This window comes from Lytechinus pictus, chromosome 3 (genome assembly GCF_037042905.1).
Source record: "Lytechinus pictus isolate F3 Inbred chromosome 3, Lp3.0, whole genome shotgun sequence".
Lineage (NCBI taxonomy): Eukaryota > Metazoa > Echinodermata > Echinoidea > Temnopleuroida > Toxopneustidae > Lytechinus > Lytechinus pictus.
This window is the reverse complement of record NC_087247.1, coordinates 5075960-5094033: the sequence shown is the minus strand read 5'-3', so window position 1 is coordinate 5094033 and position 18074 is coordinate 5075960. Positions and strand designations below refer to the sequence as shown.

The 18074-nt window shown below is 36.3% G+C and overlaps 1 protein-coding gene across 1 annotated transcript; it reads right to left on the bottom strand.

Moving 5' to 3' along the window:
• Window positions 1-502: 502 nt before the first annotated feature.
• LOC129257942 (methionine aminopeptidase 2-like) lies at window positions 503-16118 on the bottom strand. The gene is made up of 11 exons (XM_064096190.1): window positions 15928-16118; window positions 13857-13949; window positions 13094-13258; window positions 11959-12064; window positions 11125-11286; window positions 9436-9617; window positions 8697-8791; window positions 7367-7567; window positions 6574-6689; window positions 5274-5404; window positions 503-4756 (listed from the first exon to the last, which is right to left on the bottom strand). Exons 1-11 carry the CDS (start codon window positions 16079-16081, stop codon window positions 4635-4637), a joined length of 1527 nt encoding a protein of 508 aa, XP_063952260.1. The 5' UTR covers window positions 16082-16118; the 3' UTR covers window positions 503-4634.
• Between the last annotated feature and the right edge of the window lie 1956 nt (window positions 16119-18074).

The following is an 18074-nucleotide window of genomic DNA, read 5'->3' as shown; positions in this document are numbered from 1 at the left end:
GTCCCCTATTGGCGAAAGTCGGATCCGCCCTTGTGACACATACACACACACCGGAAAAAATGGTGCCCCCCCCTGAAAAAGCAAGGACCCCCCAGGAAAAAAATCCTAGCTATGCCACTGTCAGGGTTCCCACAGAAATTCGAAAACAGAATTCCATGACTTTTCCATGACTAAATTGCTGCTTTCCATGACTTCCCGTGACGTCACAAAACTGGGAAAAATGGAAATCATGAACACTGATTATAAAAGCAGAGTATGAGAGTTGCGAGACACGGCAAACTGGAAAGCTGCCATAGCCAAGAGGTAAATGCAATTCCATGACTTTTCACAAATTTTCCAAATTCCACGACTTTCCATGACCAAAAAAATTTCCAGGATTTTCCACGACTGTAGGAACCCTGATTATTCCACACCTTATCGCTCATTAGATGAAATAAACGACAAAATAATGTCAAGAGATTAAAAAACACCAAACAAAAAATACGTGAGAAGGCAAACAATGTTTAGAGTAATTCCCCAACATCAGGGATATTTATTGATCTGTAGTCTAGTCTAGATAAATGTACAATGTACTGTATACTATACAGTGAAAACTCACTTTAACAGAGTCCTTACATCAGTTCTGTTAACCTTGTCATAGCAATATTATTATATCAGATTTGCATTTGAGCCTACAGCCAAATTATAACCTTGCTACAGTGTATACCAGGAAAAAAAATAATGTATTGGTGCAATGAAATTCCACTGAGCATGCAAGTAGATAAACAGTGATCGTAATAAATCATGATTTCAGTTATATCTTATTCTAGATTTCCATAAAATTAAATAGGTGAGAGAAAGTCAGACTAAAGAATGGGTTCTACAGATCAATTACAACTAAGTCAATAGAGTTTACAGATATGCCGGTCTTCAGGCTTTTGCCTGATTCCAGGCCCTGACAACTTCTTATTTCAGGTTATTTTCATGGTTCTGGCTACTTAATACAGGCCCGGCGAGTAAAACTGTTATCCCTACATGTAAAATTATGATTTCACAGAAATTTATTTAAAAATTCATGAAAGTTCAAGAAAAAATTAAACTGAAAGTGTTCAATATAACCCCCCCCCCCAACATGACAGATTTGTCTGAGGATTACCCTGGCAATGTAGTACTCGATACATTAGGAAACTGTCTTGCACATCTTCACTCTCCATTGGGCAAAAACTGAGGAAGGGGTGTCAGTCTGCACGACTTTCCATGATCTATTTGACATTACATGCAAATTATCATAAAAATACAAGTCCAATCACACCTAAAAATGTGTCTTGCACTGTTCAAGTTCATGATTACAGCAGTGAAAACAGGCATCTCGAGTATTTATAATGCTATGCAATAGCACCTGGGAAGTCTTGTGCTTTTTGCGCCATTGTACATACCTTTGATTATACTGCATGTCCACTAACACACTCTCACCTGTGCATTATTTGTAATATATCAAACTATCATATATCTTCCATTATGGACAAGTTTGCACATACAATCTTTTGACCAGAAGATGAATGAATCAAAGCTCCATTCACCAATCCGAACGCAGCTTGAGATCGCAATACCAAAACGTATAGTACAAGAAACAAGTACCTACATATATCCTAATAACACTGTTCTCAAAGCTCCTTTCACCATCTGAATGCAGCTGAGATCGCAATACCAAAACGTCTAGTACAAGAAACAAGTACCTACATGTAATCCTCATATACACTGTTCTCACATCAAACCCCTTGTATGGACTGATTTGGGAGAAAAGCTTATCAAACAATGAAATGAGAAATATTCCTTCATACATGTAATGACCCATGAAGGAAACTGCTAGCAAAGACATTTATTGTTGCACTGAATAAAGAGCCACAGAAATATTGAAGGTAAATAGATCTTAGCGTACATTTGTGTTTCTCCGACTTCTTTTTACAGCAGTTTGTGGCAAATAGTTCGTTATCAACTTCTGCTACAAACTAGGGAACATCTACATTATCTAAACCCTGTTCAGATGGCAGCACTCATACACTTTCATCATGATTGAAAAGTTATCACATATCTGGTTAGCTACCAACATGCTCTTTAGATGCTCTGTACTATCAAAACTTGTTACAATCCATTCCTGGGGCCAATTATGCATTTTTCTTTGTTTCATCATTCAGGACACTGTATGTGAAGAGAGCAATTAAACATGTAACAGGTACATTCATTACAAATTAGTTGAAAAAGTCATGCAATTCAATTTTTTTTTTTGCATATAATAACACAAATATAACAATAAGCAGCTCTTGTATAGTGCATATCACATGATATAAAGTCTCTATGCCCTTCCAATGGACTTGGATAATATAAACAATGTAACTTGTACAGTGCCAAATAAACTTTGCAGAGAGACCAAGGCACATAGAGACTTGAGAAAATAGAAAGGTTTTCAGCAAATTATGAGAGATTCAACATCAACAGAAGTTTTAATCTCTTTAGGAAGGCTGTTCCACAGAGTGGGGCATATGTGAGCAAAGGATAACGTGTTTTTTTTTTTTTTAACTTTGGGAGTTACAGGAGAACCAGATGCATAATATGTAATCACACATTACTATGATAGATCAATACATGATTTTTTACACAATGCAATCAATACATGTACCCTATTAAAACAATAAATGAATCATGATAAAATTGAACAGTGTTTTAGACTATAGAATTTACATTGAAAATTCATATTCATCAATTGTATCATTGATTCTTGTGATTTTGTATTAAAGTCTACTCGAGTTTAGAGAAAGCCATTGTTTAACCACTACCTTTTCCACTCCCTCCCCCCACATAAAAAACAATCTTGCAACCATGCAAGTATGCAAAGATCAATAATGTTCACTATACAATTGTGAATATTGTAGTAACCATTTAAAAGAAACACCATCTCAAAAATCCAAATGGACGTCACTGAAGGAAAGAAAGAAAAAAAAACTCAAATAATCTCACTCTGTAATATTACAGCATCCAGATCTTGCTTCGCCGATCGCAAATAAATAAAGTTTACATCACCTGTAACAGAAATTTCTCTCCTAAAACATTTTCAGTCCATTCATGAGTAAAATATCATCCTTTCCAAAGAACAGGTAAAGAATGATCAAACCATGAAGCTATAGCTCCATGATCAAACACTTATCAACAAATCAAAGTGAGATGTTTGTTCACCAGCTACTAAAAATGCAGCAATTATCTAAAAATATCGTGTTAAGGGCAAATCAAATAATCAAACGTTTGCACATCCAACCCACACTTTCCTCCATTCTTACTCCAAGTTGCAAAGTGCTCAAGCAATCATAAGTTGAGACCATTACAACATTTCATTTGAATCAAGAAAACAGGACAAACAACGAAACATATTTTCAGTAAATAGCCATCTTTCATTGATATTCTAATCAACATTTATTATACTGTTTTTTTTTTTATTTGACGGAAACTTTAAGCATGATCGTGAAAAAAATTGACCTCCATGGAAGACATTTTTTAGTTTGAATAGATAAAAGAAATCAGGGCCATTCATCATACTTCTCATGTTAAAGTAAATCAACACAACATCATGAAACATGACAAAAGACTGAAATTGTAGTCATGTATATGAAACTGATTATGATAATAAAACACATTCATATAGTGTATAACACATTAGCAAAAAAAAAATGTCTCCATGCACTATAACTATAAGGGGGAATGACAAAGAAATGTGTACCAGGTCCATGATTCAAATTTACATGAAAGATATTCAAACTGAAAAGACATGCCTTCAGACAACTGATAAAGTTTTCATTGGAATACATACTTTTTAGATGTTCAAGCTGCTTATTGCGGAAAAAAGCAGGCGAGTTATGAAAAATGCCTCTCATCATGATTTTTTTTCAAGGTTTTAGGGACAAAAACTTTGCAAAGTAGAGACATGGAACTAAATTTTTTTTTATATATCTAACTTGTCTATATATAAATTAATCATAACAATAATTGGGCTTTATATAGTGCCAAATCCACTCTGAAGAGGGCTCATGTAAAATACTAAATATGTTGTACACCAAGAACAAGGGTTAACATGTACAGTTCAAAGACAAATACCTCTCTTTTTTTTAAATCTTCGTGCTCCTTCCCTTTTTTTCTCATTTTTTCACACTACTTGAAAAATCATAGGATCGCAGTGCCCCCCTTCCCCCTTTTGCGCCTCCCCTATTTTGAGAGCTAAACAGACTCTTTTCCATGATTCCTTGATTTTTTTCTCCCCATATTCCATCACTTCACACAGGTTTCCACAAACATAAATATTTCATGATTTTAAGGTTTTTCCTCAACTGTGGAAATCTTGTACAGTATAGCAGAAATGACAGTGAGAGTACAGAAAAGGCTTGTTTTAGTGTTTGTTGTGTTTTCCAAATCAGAAACAGCAGCAGGAATATCGTTATCAAGGATCTAGTTGTTACTTTTTTTCCTTATATTTTTTTTTTCAATTTGAAAGGCAGTTTATCCCCCTAATGGGTGAATAACAACTGGAAACCATCACAAGGTGTGACTATTGATAGTATTCATCACCTAGCTGACTATTAAAAACGGGTCATTTACATGGCTGACTACGACTAGTAGTCATCACCACGACTGACTACCTCTTTGTACGTTGGTCGAAGCATGATGGTGTGTTCAAACTGGGCTGTGTAGCACCCTTTAGCATCGCACAAGGGTGGGTAAGGGTCCACCAGGCCTGTAGGAGTGGGAACAGAAGATGAATGCAAGCTCAGTAGGCTACTACAACAGAACAGATTCTGACACTGTTTCTTTAGAATATAGCCTCATCAGCCATCGAGACAAGAACTTACAAGCTGAGACCCCTTTCACACAACATGTTTGTAATTTTATATTACACATGTACATTTGTATACTAGTAGTTAATACTTCTGAATTTGTATTCAAATTACGAAATTGGATACATAAAAAGTGCAAATAACAATGATTCTGAGTGTAATTTTCCCACAAAAGATGAAATTTTATCACCTTGAAAAATGTTTCATTTATTAAAATGATATATTTACTTCATTATTTTTGTCTCCAAATTGGAAATATCTTTCATTTCTTTCTGCCATATCAAATACAAATATTCTATAAACTAACACACATATGCCTGTTTAAATGCCAGTCCCTCGCTTTCATACAGAATATTGTAAAATTTATAATTTAAGGCGAGATGTGGAAATAAGCTGAAACTGAACTATCAAGCTTACCTGTGTCACACAGATTCTTGAGAGCCATCAAGTACTTGGTTTCACCTAGTCTGTCGAGCCATCGGCGACAGAAGGCTAACGTCCCAAAGTTATTATTGATAGTCTTTAGAAGGGCCTTAGATCTTTGCATCCTAGACATGAAAAGAGGAGGAAATTGTTGTCAAGCTCAAAATAGGAAATAATCCTGGGCAGTCTTACAAAGAGTTACAATTGATCCGATCAATCGTAACTATGGACGGCCAGCAACGTCATCAACTATTATGCATGTTTGTTCAAAATATTTTCTAGCTATGATGTATATTCATGCATTCATTGTTTTCTTGAAAATTCACTGCGCTTCTCTTTGCATACACAGGACATTGTGCAAGTTTTTTTGTAGAAAAAAATTATGACACTGATGAATTTCCATAGTTACGATTGATCGGATCAAGCGTAACTCTTTGTAAGACGGGGCCCAGGGCAAAATGGGTAATGTTGCCCCTATTGCAGCCAAAATTGCTCTAAACAAATATCCCAAAAACATTATTCTTAGAGACTATTAACTTAAATATTGCCACAAATTCAAAACAAGAAAGTTTAAATATCCTCATTCAAAAATCATTTATATACTCCATAAATTGTTACATGCCTATTGAACAAGCCCAATAAAATGTTTGCACACCTATATAAGGACTAATGCTACTGAATCTTTGCATTGCTGAATCTTGTGATATGCACTAAAAAAAACTCGCTAAATAGAAAAGAAAAGCCCTAATTAGGTGAGGAACAGCCCCAATACCAATTAAGAAAATAGCAGTTTAGAGTACCTTATCTTAATGAATATCTTCTCTTACGGATTCTAAACCTTTTACATGCCTTATATCTGACATCATGCAAACCCAGCAGCATAACTTTAAGCAAATGATAAAGCTGGGAGACAAGGATGAACATCTATTTTTAATGTTTATGAGAGATAAGTTTGTTTTTTAGCATGATAAAAAAAACTGTGTGCGAGTCTAAAGTGTGATCAAACTGTATGCATATACACTGGTACAGACACACATTCCAGTGTTGACATCTGTCTAATTGATATTTAAATTCAAACTATTTTGACATTTGTCTAATTGATATTTGAATTCAAACTATTTTGACTGTTGACAGGATATCAGGACAATTTTATGTTTGATATAATTATTGCCAAACAAATGGCCTTTAATATCTATACATTTGGTCAGTAGGGTATACTTTTGGATCCCTGCGAGTTCGGACAGGTTTCAAAATTGTTGCAAATGGATTTCACTGCTTCTAGTCTTGATCATACCTTAGAGGAACATGGCCAACTTCGAAGTTTTTCATATAGTGAGAACATTCCATGTCGTCTCTCACAAAGCCTTTACCCGTACTTCCAAATGTTTCTATCGCGTAGAACTCATTCTCCTGTGAAAGATAAATTATGAGAAATGATGAACCAGTCAGCAAAACATATCTTACAACCAAGCAGCAATACTGTTAGCCATATATTTTGATATGCTGTTACAAATTTATTCAAAATAGGACTCTTTTAAGTCAGTAAGTCAGTCGTGAAGGTCTTTGTTGGCACTTAAGCACGACCATAACTCACACTGAATTTATTTTGAAACACATTATTTGTGGAAGAATATTTCTTGGAGAATATTTTTGTGTCAAAGATCCAATCAGGTTTCAGAGATTTTCATGGAGGCCAACTGACACAAGCAGAGAACAAATAAGCAGATATATAAAAACTGCAATTGAAGATGAAATTGGATATAATATTCCCCCGAGAGATGATGGAGAGAGTAGTATTTAATCTCAGTGTTGCTTTTATTATGGTGCAAGTTAATTCAAGCATTTCATTTGAATACATGTGCCATCAGTGTTCATTGTCATGAGGCCTCTTTTTTCATTTGCCAAAGTTTGCAGGTCAACAACCTTCTCTTAAACATGATAGCACGCACTGCAAGTGAGAATTGAAGAATTAAAGAAATACTGAACTGAATGAATTGCGAACCTTACTCTAATTTTGGTAATAATTCAGAGCAAAATAATTTTCTGAGACCTATCAAAACTTTATGAGCAATAAAAAAAATACTTACCTCCATCCTAGTTGCCTCTCCTCCCTTGACGATGGGTACCGTCTTTCCAGCATGTATCCTGTACTGTCCGATGGAATGTCCGTTGAGATTGCGGATGGGCTTCACCTGGTACGTCTTGCCATCCAACTCCACTTCATAGGATTCCATCACCTCCTGTATCCTCTCACCGACGTCACATAATCTCACATCGATTCCAGCTTCCTGTCCAGGGATAGATACAACAGCAATCAAAATTGGTTGGAGAAAAAAATATGCAACAGAATGATTGTGATGATAATGCTATTTATGAAATGTGCAATCGAAAATTAATAAGCGCCGCATGATATAACCCCCACGTTAGCACAGCTACCCTGATTTATAGTTGATCAAACATTTAAGGAATTTCTTTCTACCTGATACCCATTTATTACATCTGGGAGGAGTGGCAAATGTATATAAATGCCTTGCCAAAGGACATGAGTGCTACGATAGTTTGATTTGATTCAACTGAGGTGTCATCCCCCCTAGCAAATGTGTAAGTCAATCATGAGGCTTCGGGAATATGTATACATACAGAACTAATGCATCTACAAAGCAAAGAATCCAAAATTTTTATTCATCTTTTCTTCATTCTCCTATTCCCATTTTTTACAGTGCTAGGTACATATGGTGCTATGTACAATGATGAATCGCTTTCATTACTTCAAATCCAGTATAAGATTATAATTCCTGTTGATTTCAACAGTGTCACCGGGGAATATGTGTACAATTTCCATTATAATACAGGAGAATAGTATACAGAGAATAAGCAATTCCTGGTGACACTGTATGCATACTTGTAATAAGCGATATTTAGTTAGCACTTAATACAAATGTTTCTAAGTGCTACTAACTGACAAGCGATTGGGAATAAACTGATGTTTCAAATATTAACAAATACTTGACTTTATTTTAAATGCATCTTCAGTGAATAACTAACAGCAGGGCCCCATCTTACAAAGAGTTGTGATTGATCCCATCAATCTCAAGTCTATGGAAATCCATCGATGTCATAATTTTTTCTACAGGAAATTTGCAAAATGTCCTTTGTAAACAAAGGAGAACACACCAAATTGACAAGAAATCAATGAATTTATGGATATACATTCATATCTGGAATTTATTTTGAACAAACATGTATTTTATATATTGACTTTGCTGGCTTTCCATAGTTGCGATTGATCGGATCAATCGTAACTCTTTGTAAGACGGTGCCCAGATATATTTAACCTAATGCCCACAAGCCTCGGGTGGTCCCTGTACAACGTTTATGGAATTTCCAGAATTCTTTAGTTAATGGATTAATTAATACCTTGATGCCTGTATTTGTTGCATCCTTAACGGCTGCCAGCAATTGATCGTACCTTGGGTTGAATGTGACAGTGAAGGCACAGTCAATAATACGACCTGAGAGAGAACAAAAGATAATCAGATGTACTCTAAATATTAGAAACTAGTACTGACTTTATTGAAAATAAAAGCAGAATTCCTGTATGATTAACTCTACATCAACACCAGTTTTGATTAGTAATGATAAAGACACAGTAAACAAACATTTATTTACAGATCAAAATTGATTAAGCAACACATGCACTCGATTTGTAAAACAATCTCAGCAAATTTTGAATGCTTAACATTGCAATGTACAGTACTGATACATAGGCCTACTTCATATTTTAACATCAAAGTCAAAGACAATCATATCCACAGAACACAAAACCAGAGATCACTTATCAAGATTGTCTTCAGGCCTGGAAATCTCTTTGATAAGTTTTGTACACAGAAAATAGTTTCCTCTGGTAAGAAAATAACTTGCTAGGGAATATATTGAGGCTTTTACCTAAGGGCATTTTCACGGTAACTGACGTTACACACAATGAAAAGTGTGTAAAATTGTGCCGTGTAACTTCAGTTACCGTGAAAATGCCCCTAAGAGTATTTATCCCTGTGCTCGTAAAACATAATAAGTGGGACTGAAGAACATGTAAGCGCTATGCTTCCAGCTATTAAACAGCAAACACAACTATCTATACCCTTAACAGACATCATACCATTTATGTGAGTGCCAAAGTCAATCTTGCAGACATCATCATACTCTAGCACCGTGGGATCGCCAGCATTGGGTGTATAATGGGCAGCACAGTGATTTCTGGAACACCCTGTAGGGAATGCTAGACCTGCCTTCAAGCCACTCTCATTGATCAGTTTCCTAGAAGCAGTTTCTAATCTCTCGCTGCAAAAACATGGAAAATAACAAATAAGAGAATGGGTATGGTGATTGTATCAATAGGCATTCATATTGCACCTGCTATTGTAGAAGTAATCTCTACTGTTAGTACCCCAGGTGTAGCTCGAATTGCTGCTTCCAGCACTGGGCGCAATCAAGCAATCCATCCTGCCACACACCTCACCTGGGTTGAGTGCAGCACAATGTGAAAAAGGTATTTCACATACTTCATATCAACTTAGAAATCTGGTTGATATTCACGACAGTGTCTTATAACCCTGTCAAACCTAGGTTTCATTCATTTAGTCCTTTTAGTACAAAGGAAAAATTGAATATACAGGTTCTAAAGGTCACTCTAGGGATATACAGAAGTGTTAAAGGTTCACATTGCATTGGTATGTCCACATGCTTACCAAGATGTAATAAAACATTCAGCAAAGTAATAATGTTCAAAACAGTACAAAACCAGGACTTGTGCATTTATGAACTGGTTCTCCTTTTAAACTATTTCCTTAAAAATTTCCTTTCATTCTCCCTTGATATGACCTTGGAAACAATAAAAGTGATAAAAAAATCCTCGCCTGGTGAAGTCATTATTAGTTGTAAGCTTCCTTAACAGGATGACTATTTGACCTATCGGAAGGGAAAAAAAATATTCCTAGTCTCTGTTTCCTCCAGTGTGTCAATCTTATAGGCCTACATTAGGACCAATCCCCCCCCCCCCCCAGAATACAGAAATATGCACACAATTTGAATTGGTGTTGAGAGTATTAATCTGATGAACTACATAACAAAGCCATAACAAAGATTGCCAAAATCTTTTTTATAGCTAAACTTGAAGAGCAGCAATCCAACATCAGTCTCAATTCAAGTAAAGTGTTGTAGCTGGTGTTCGTTTGTCTAAACATCAACAGCAGCTTAAAAGAACAACTCCTGCACCAGGATCAACTTCCAACACAGAGACCAGCTTCTAACATCAACACCAAATTCCAAAAACAAACAGAACCGGCTTCTAGCACCAACATCCAACAACACATACTTTCAACACCAACTCTCGACACTGAAATCAGATTCCCATACCAATGTGAACTATCAACACAAACGTACAACACTGACACAAACATTCAACACCAATTTCCAAACTTACAACACTAACTTTCAAACTTCCAATATCAACACCTGCTTCTCACATCAACACCAGCTTCCCACACCACAACCAGGGTCCAGTCTTACAAAGAGTTACAATTGATCCAATCAATCGTAACTCTATGGAAATCCATCAGTGTCATAATTTTGTCTCCAGAAAATTTGCATAATGTCCTTTGTAACCCAAGAGAATCATACTGAACTGTCAAGAAAACAATGAATGTATGAAAAAACATATCTAGAAATAATTTTGAAGAAACGTATATTTTAGATGTTAATGTTGCAGTTGTGATCGATCGGATCAATCGCAACTCTTTGTAAGACAGGGCACAGTGAAGATCAAACTTGATATCATCCATTGTCTTACCATATATCTATCATTGTTAGGCCTGGTTTGATGAAACTCTGTACATATTTCCTAACTTGTCTGTGTGCCTCAGCTGCCTGCCTCAGTTCATTGTACACATCATTCTGTAATCTGTCCAATGCCTTCTTTTCTTCACTTGTGACTCTCCATTGCGCCGATTGCCTATATGCATAGTTAAAAAAAAATTAGTAATGTTTATGTACTGTATGATAAATAATTACACTTGCTTAAGAAATTTATGATGCTGACTGTTGCCCAGTTTGGAAAAGATAAGAAACTTCAATATGATATGGAATTTTCTACCTATGTAACAAAAACACCTGGATATGACATTTCCTAAGCCGAAATATTTGTGTAGTAAGGCTCATTGCACAAAAAACTTTTTTGTCAGGAGAGAAGAATTTGCATTATATATCTCCCATTTTAGTCAAACATTAAGCCTTGTGAAGATATGGTGAAACAAAGGTCTGTAAAATTTTCAGTGTTAAGTCATGCTGGCACAAATCTCCTCACATCTTTCATGAATCAAGTTCTTAAAATGGTCTGAACAGTACATGGAAACAGTCAACACATCACAATGAAAGACCCATTTTATATGACATCTTATGATTTCATCATGATGATCGCAAAACCTGCACAACATTCGGCATGTTTATAATGATATGCAAGTTTTGATTGGACAACAGCTTTTTGTTACCTTGCAGTCAGAAGACATATTTTGACACAGCTTATATCTCATTGATACAAGATGATGTTGAGCTATTTTGTTGCCCAACTGTGACACACCATGTCTGAATAGGCTTCACTGCTTTAGACACTGGACCTCCTACCTACCCATCAACATCTGGGTGAACCACTTCCTGTCCGACTGGGTAAGGTCCTCCAGAGAACAGTTCTGATATCGGCACAGTGGGCGGGTCTGTCTGCTTATTGCTCTTTGCTTCATTTACAAATGATACAGGAATAAAAGAATGAGCACATGATAGCGCATGATAATTAAAAAAATAAAAGCACATTTAATAGTTATCCAGGGATGCCAGTGGTAAATGGCTCCAGGGCCTAAAAAAAATTTCGAAGGAAGATTATGCGTGCATTGCGCATGACACGAGCCCAAAATGCAAGTGCAAAGTCCATCGGCTTGGGTCCCTTGAAATGTGCAAGGCTGCCCTCTGTTGCCATCTGGGCATATCTGAGGGGTCTTTCCTCCTCAAATTTAATCATATTTAATGGGAATATCTGATATATTTTGTAATTTACAAAAATGGAGAGATGGAATTCTAGCTTTAGCCAGAAAATTGGCATCCTTGGTCATCATGTTTACTTCAAAGTGGTCCAGTGTAGGAAAAGTTTACTTGCAGCTAAAGTAACATCCATGAGCTTCAATGAAATAAAAAAATGTGTTTGTTTGGGGGGGGGGTTAATATAAACTCCCTCATGTACTAAAAATTTACACCATGATTCATACGGATTTACTACCTACACTCCCAAGCTGATGAAAAAAAATAACCGTGTAATCTTTATCTACACACTCACCGAACAGAAACATGGAAACTGAAGATATTTCATGAATTGCTGCAACTAATCTATGTGCAGAAAGAATTAGAATCTATTTTACTATCCACAAGGCAATACGGAAACATGGTGAATAGACTAAATGGCGATTAGACTACACAGTTATTAGATCAAATGATTTTTTTACAGGATTTGATTCATTCTAGTGGAACTAGATCAATACAAGAAATTTAAAGGGTAAATGATGGCAGGAAGTGAATTCCACAGCCGACCCGTCCCTGGTATATAAAGAGAAGTGTTTGACTTTGGGACAGTGACTCTGTAGGGGTGGGCAGCTGCAGTAGAGCGTGTCAAACTGACCTTGGGGGCCAAGAAATGAAGAAATCCAGACAACTCATGGGATGGTTTCAAGACGCAGTGACAGTAGAAATTAATTGAACGAAGGAAACAAACCAACCTTGTGAACTATTGCCCTTTTCAGCACCTTGATTCTCGCCTCCTTCACCACCACCTGCCTTCTTCTTTTTCCTTTTTCTTTTCTTCTTTCCTCCTTCTGCTCCGCCCTCCCCACCAGCTCCATCCTCCTCCTTATCCTCTACATCGTCAGGGATGTTTGCTTCTCCTGGCAGAGGATTAGAGGTAAAATTAAGTTCAAGAAAAACCTAACACTGGGTGATGTTTCAAATTCCTTCCATGGCGTTTCAGAAGTACAAAGGTCAATTGTTAACAGTTCTTTGACCTTCGCCTAGTGACCTGAAATTACTTTTGTCCATATGTCAATACCTGATTACCATTATATTAAGGTTAATGTCTTCATGTGCTTCCCAAAGACTTGGATATTATTACCCTGAGAAGGGGAGTTCTGTTATATTTCCAAGACAAAATGATTTCATCTGGGTATATTTTGGGGGGTTGAGATTACATCAATACCTGATCAGCAGAAACAAAATAACATGTTACAAAACCATTAAATTTCAATCCAAAATCAGGTTTATCTTAATTTCCAGTCATTAAAAAGTAGATAAAGAAGATAATCTTCCAGGGAAAATTTTCATCAACATATAACAATTCTATAGGATTTCTTGAATTGTTAGAACGGTCAAACATTGAATTCATTACTAGCAACAAATTAAGTAAATAAGAATTATAAATCATTTATTCCATGTCTTCTTAATTTGATCTATTCTAAAGAATTTCTAAGAATGTATTGTAGCACTCACCATTGGGCTGTTTATCCTCAATCTTTTGATTTTTCAGATCTTCTGTCACTTTCTCTATCTCCCCATTCACTGCACTCCCTTCATTGCCCTCACCTGATGTTTTGAAGAAAGGATTGAAAAAAAAAGATTTCAAAATTCACGTAACTTTGGTGAAAGTCAAACATATTGTATTCTATTCTTCTCAGAATACTTAGGTCTACTTTCAATTTAAAACTATTCATTGTGAGATTATTTTAGTCGGCATTTTCCGTTCCGAGGACTATCGTGCCATGACGACTCTCCCTCCTTCCTGCCTTAGTTAAGCAACCTCCTGACGTGACCTTGTTCACACCGACCGTAATGCTTTCTTTCTTCACATCTCTCCAGTAATGACTGGTTTTCCCTTTCCTCTTACTAGTCTGACAAGTGACAACCATTCCATTGTGACTTGTGTGACAACATTTCAACTTGTCAAGGTTAATTAATCAAAAAAGTTTATATTGCATTGCAGACGTGTTTTTTTGACATGTAGAGTCTATGTAAAATCGCAACGTGCCATAGATCTACACATTTTTTATAATGCATGATACAATTAGGCCTAGATAAATTATCCACTTGTCAAGGAAATCCCCCCCCACCCCCCCCCCCCCCCCCAAAAAAAAAAAAACTTTTCCTCGGTGAAGAGGGCAAGTGGTACAGACCTTGGTGCAAACGTGATCAGAGATTGATGTCGGTGAATGTCAACAATAAAATAATGAGCATGACTAGCATGAGTGATAATCTGATAATATGAATAAATGTCAGAAATCTGGGCCAAAAAATAAATATTTGTTTGTAGACCTGCATCTGTGTATTAGTTGTGGATATTTAATTAATTTTAATCAGCTAGTAGAGGCGCACTGCCAATTTCGGAGACAGTCTCCTATATCAGTAGAGGCGCTGGTCCAAAAATTGGGATTGTCCCAGAAAACAAGGATATCCTCATAAACCAAGACAAATCATGTCTTGATAAATTGAGACTGTCCTTGTTTATGGGTACGTTTTTTTTTTCACTTCCCCCTACGGGACAAAGACAGCAATTACGGGAATTGAGAGTGCTAAAAATAGATTCAGTGACCTCAATTCCCCCCAGTTCACCGTCTATTTTTCATGACTTACTGTCTTCCAATAATCTTGTTATGAAACCCGATATGTTTACATTGACTAGCACACTTGATTGGTGTCGGCACTTGACAGGTGAATGAACTTTCCTAGATTTCTTGTGTGAAGAAATCCTTATAAACTGAGACAGTCCCTGTAAACTGGGACGATCCCAATTTTCTGACCAGCGCCTCTACTGTATATGGGAGATTATCTCCAATATCTTTATCAGAGACTTTTGTAAAGAATTTGGGTATCCAATTTCAGAGACAGTCTCCAGTTTGGAAGATTCCTCATTAAAAATCAACCCTTTTCACCCAAAATTCACCATCTACTCATTCAATGAACAAGGTTATGCATCTACTTTTAAATTCACACACACTACTTTTATTTTGATACTTTGTCTTTGACACAAAACAAATGGGCTTCTGACCTCAGTGATACGAAATTTTGGATGGAAAAATTATGTTCTAATCTTGTTCTGATTTCTTTGGTCCTTTTGAAATTGAAAAGCAAGTCTCCGATATTGGATTCTTATAAATTGTTTCCAATATTGGACTTGGAGTCTCCCATATTGGCTCTGTTAATTTGATCTAAAACAAAAGTAAAACTAAAGTAAAAGTAAATATGTTTAAGACATGATTGAATTTATGATTTTTTTTTCCAAAAATGTTAATGCTAACTACCATACACGCGACATTACATTACAGAGCTCCCGGGGCATGCACGGTTGGTCTGCACATGCACAGCCATGATCTGAGTGATGATCATGTCAATGACAATGAAAATGAGAGCACTAGGTCTAGGCCTTCGCTGCTGCCGCTGCGATGGCGCGCGCTCTTCACGCGAGCCAAGCTTGCAATGGCATGGTGCATGGACCCAGGCCATGCATGCCAGCCACTGTCGCATGCAGCAATGCGGGCTACTTGAAAAAGCATGTCACGATTGTCACCTGTATTTTTCTTTTTCTTTCTTCTTCTTTTCTTCTTGCCCTCAGATGCTTGTGGATCAGCGGGGTCAACTTCTTCGATCTCATCTTTCGTTGCACCACTTTCATTCATTTCACAGGCTTTTGGTTCGGGAACCGCATCCACCACCGCTGCCATCTTGACAAGATTGTTTTGATCAAATTCGACCGACCTGTAGGTGGCGCCATAACACAAGATATTGTACACGCGAATACAGACCGAGAGAGATTGACAAAAAATGAGTATTAAAAGTAAACAAACAAAAAATAATGGAGGAAAAGAAAGAAATTAAGAAAAAAGGGAAAAAAAAGTAAGAAATTGGTTAGTGGTTAAACGACACTTATGATAAATCATGTTCTGTTGTCATCGTAAACAGCGTTTTATGAAATTTTGAACAGCGTTTTTACTATGAAGGCTTCCATATTGCGTTAATAATATTCCGTTGACAAGACAATCTTTAACGACGTTTTCGACGTTAGAAGTAAAGAAAATGCAATAATAAACAATTATCACAGACATTTTAAATTTTGATAAGAATGTTTCACATTATATGAAATTAAAATGAATTACAGTTTGCTAACTGAAAGGGCTTCCCTGTTGAAATAAAACGTGAATAAATAAATACATACATAAATAAATAAATACATAAATAAAAGGGGTCCTTCCGCCTTCTTATTACCCCTTCTGCTTTTACAAATCAAAGCAAGGTTAAATAAAATTCAACACGAGCCAGGACCACTCGGCATGAATACTGCCAATAAGTACCGAAGATACCCTGAGTAGATAAAAATGATTGTTAGCATTATATTTAATCAAATACAGCCTGAAAAAATACCACTAAGAACGATTCAGGTCATATAAATCATTCTAGCATTTTCTGTTTACCTTGGTCACCGTCACCATCAAAGCAGTCACGTTGCCATTATAGAGCTGTCCTGAATATAAATTGTGAGATGTATTAATGTTTTTAAACTGACGTAAAAATAAAGGATACACAATTACATTTTTCTTAATTTACATTTAACTCTTTTTTCCAATTTGTTAAATATTAATTTCGAGGTTCTTCCATTCCAACTTTGCCTGATCAAAGATATTTTTGTAATTAAATTTGATATCTCTCAGCATTATTTTGTGGTCGTTTTCGGAATCGTAAAAATTCTACATTGTAATATTATTCATTTCGTTCTTTATCTTGCTTCTCAAAAGGATATCATTGCATTAAATTATGTATTTTATAGAATAATAATGGCCTTTCATGGCTTTTGATTAGTGTCAAAGCGAGAAATCACAGCTTACATTATACATTATCACTTACCTTTATTATGTTTATATCTGATAGAGGAAGGGTGAATGTGAGGAACTTGTTTTACAATGATGCGAGGGTGTTCACGTTCAGAGTGATTAAAGTTGCTCCGTGATGACAGGGTTTTGAAAAAGGTAGTGGTAAATGGAAAACGACTTGCTTTATATATGATGATGAAAGAGTGATCACGAAGATGGTAAATGGAAGGTGACTTGTTGATCTATGACCGTGATGAATGCAGAGCGTTGTCGACTATTAGGTGAACGGCTGTGTTGGAGGATATGTTTATAAAATGGAAGCCGAACGGCGACTGCATCTGTTAATTCTAAAAAAATGTATATGAGGAAGACAAGGGGATGTTTAAAAAAATAGAAAAATGTCCACTGATCACGATTATTTCTACATTTGTTATGATATTATATTCATACAGGTATACTTTCAAATTGTCATAGTTTTAGTTGTAGACAGGTAGTAAATGTGAGTGGCTGTAAAGTGAGTCAAAGGACACTCATGCAAATATATCGAAAGATGATTATTCATAAGATACAAGATCTCTCATGGCCAGGCGCGGATCCAGGAGGGGGCCGAGCCGGCCCCGCCCCCCCCCCCTATTTTTTGACAACCTGCAGAAAAAGTGTACTATAGGAAAAACACTAAAGAAAAGTAGGAAAGAGGTATCATACCCAGGATGTGTAATTTACAACCTCGTAACGGCCGGCCCGACCCCGAAAGGAAACAAGAAAAGGGTGAGGGGAAGAATTGGAAAAAGAACTTTATATAAAAAATTTCGCTCGCGCTTCGCGCTCGCATTGCCTGTGCCAATGAATC

Coding starts and splice junctions, on each gene's coding strand:
- LOC129257942 (XM_064096190.1), bottom strand. CDS start 16,081: ATGGCAGCGGTGGTGGATGCGGTTCCCGAACCAAAAGCCTGTGAAATG. Junction 8,792..9,435: donor CTTTGGCACTCACATAAATG/GTATGATGTCTG, acceptor GTTCTCTCTCAG/GTCGTATTATTGACTGTGCC. Junction 6,690..7,366: donor GAGAGGCAACTAGGATGGAG/GTAAGTATTTTT, acceptor TATCTTTCACAG/GAGAATGAGTTCTACGCGAT.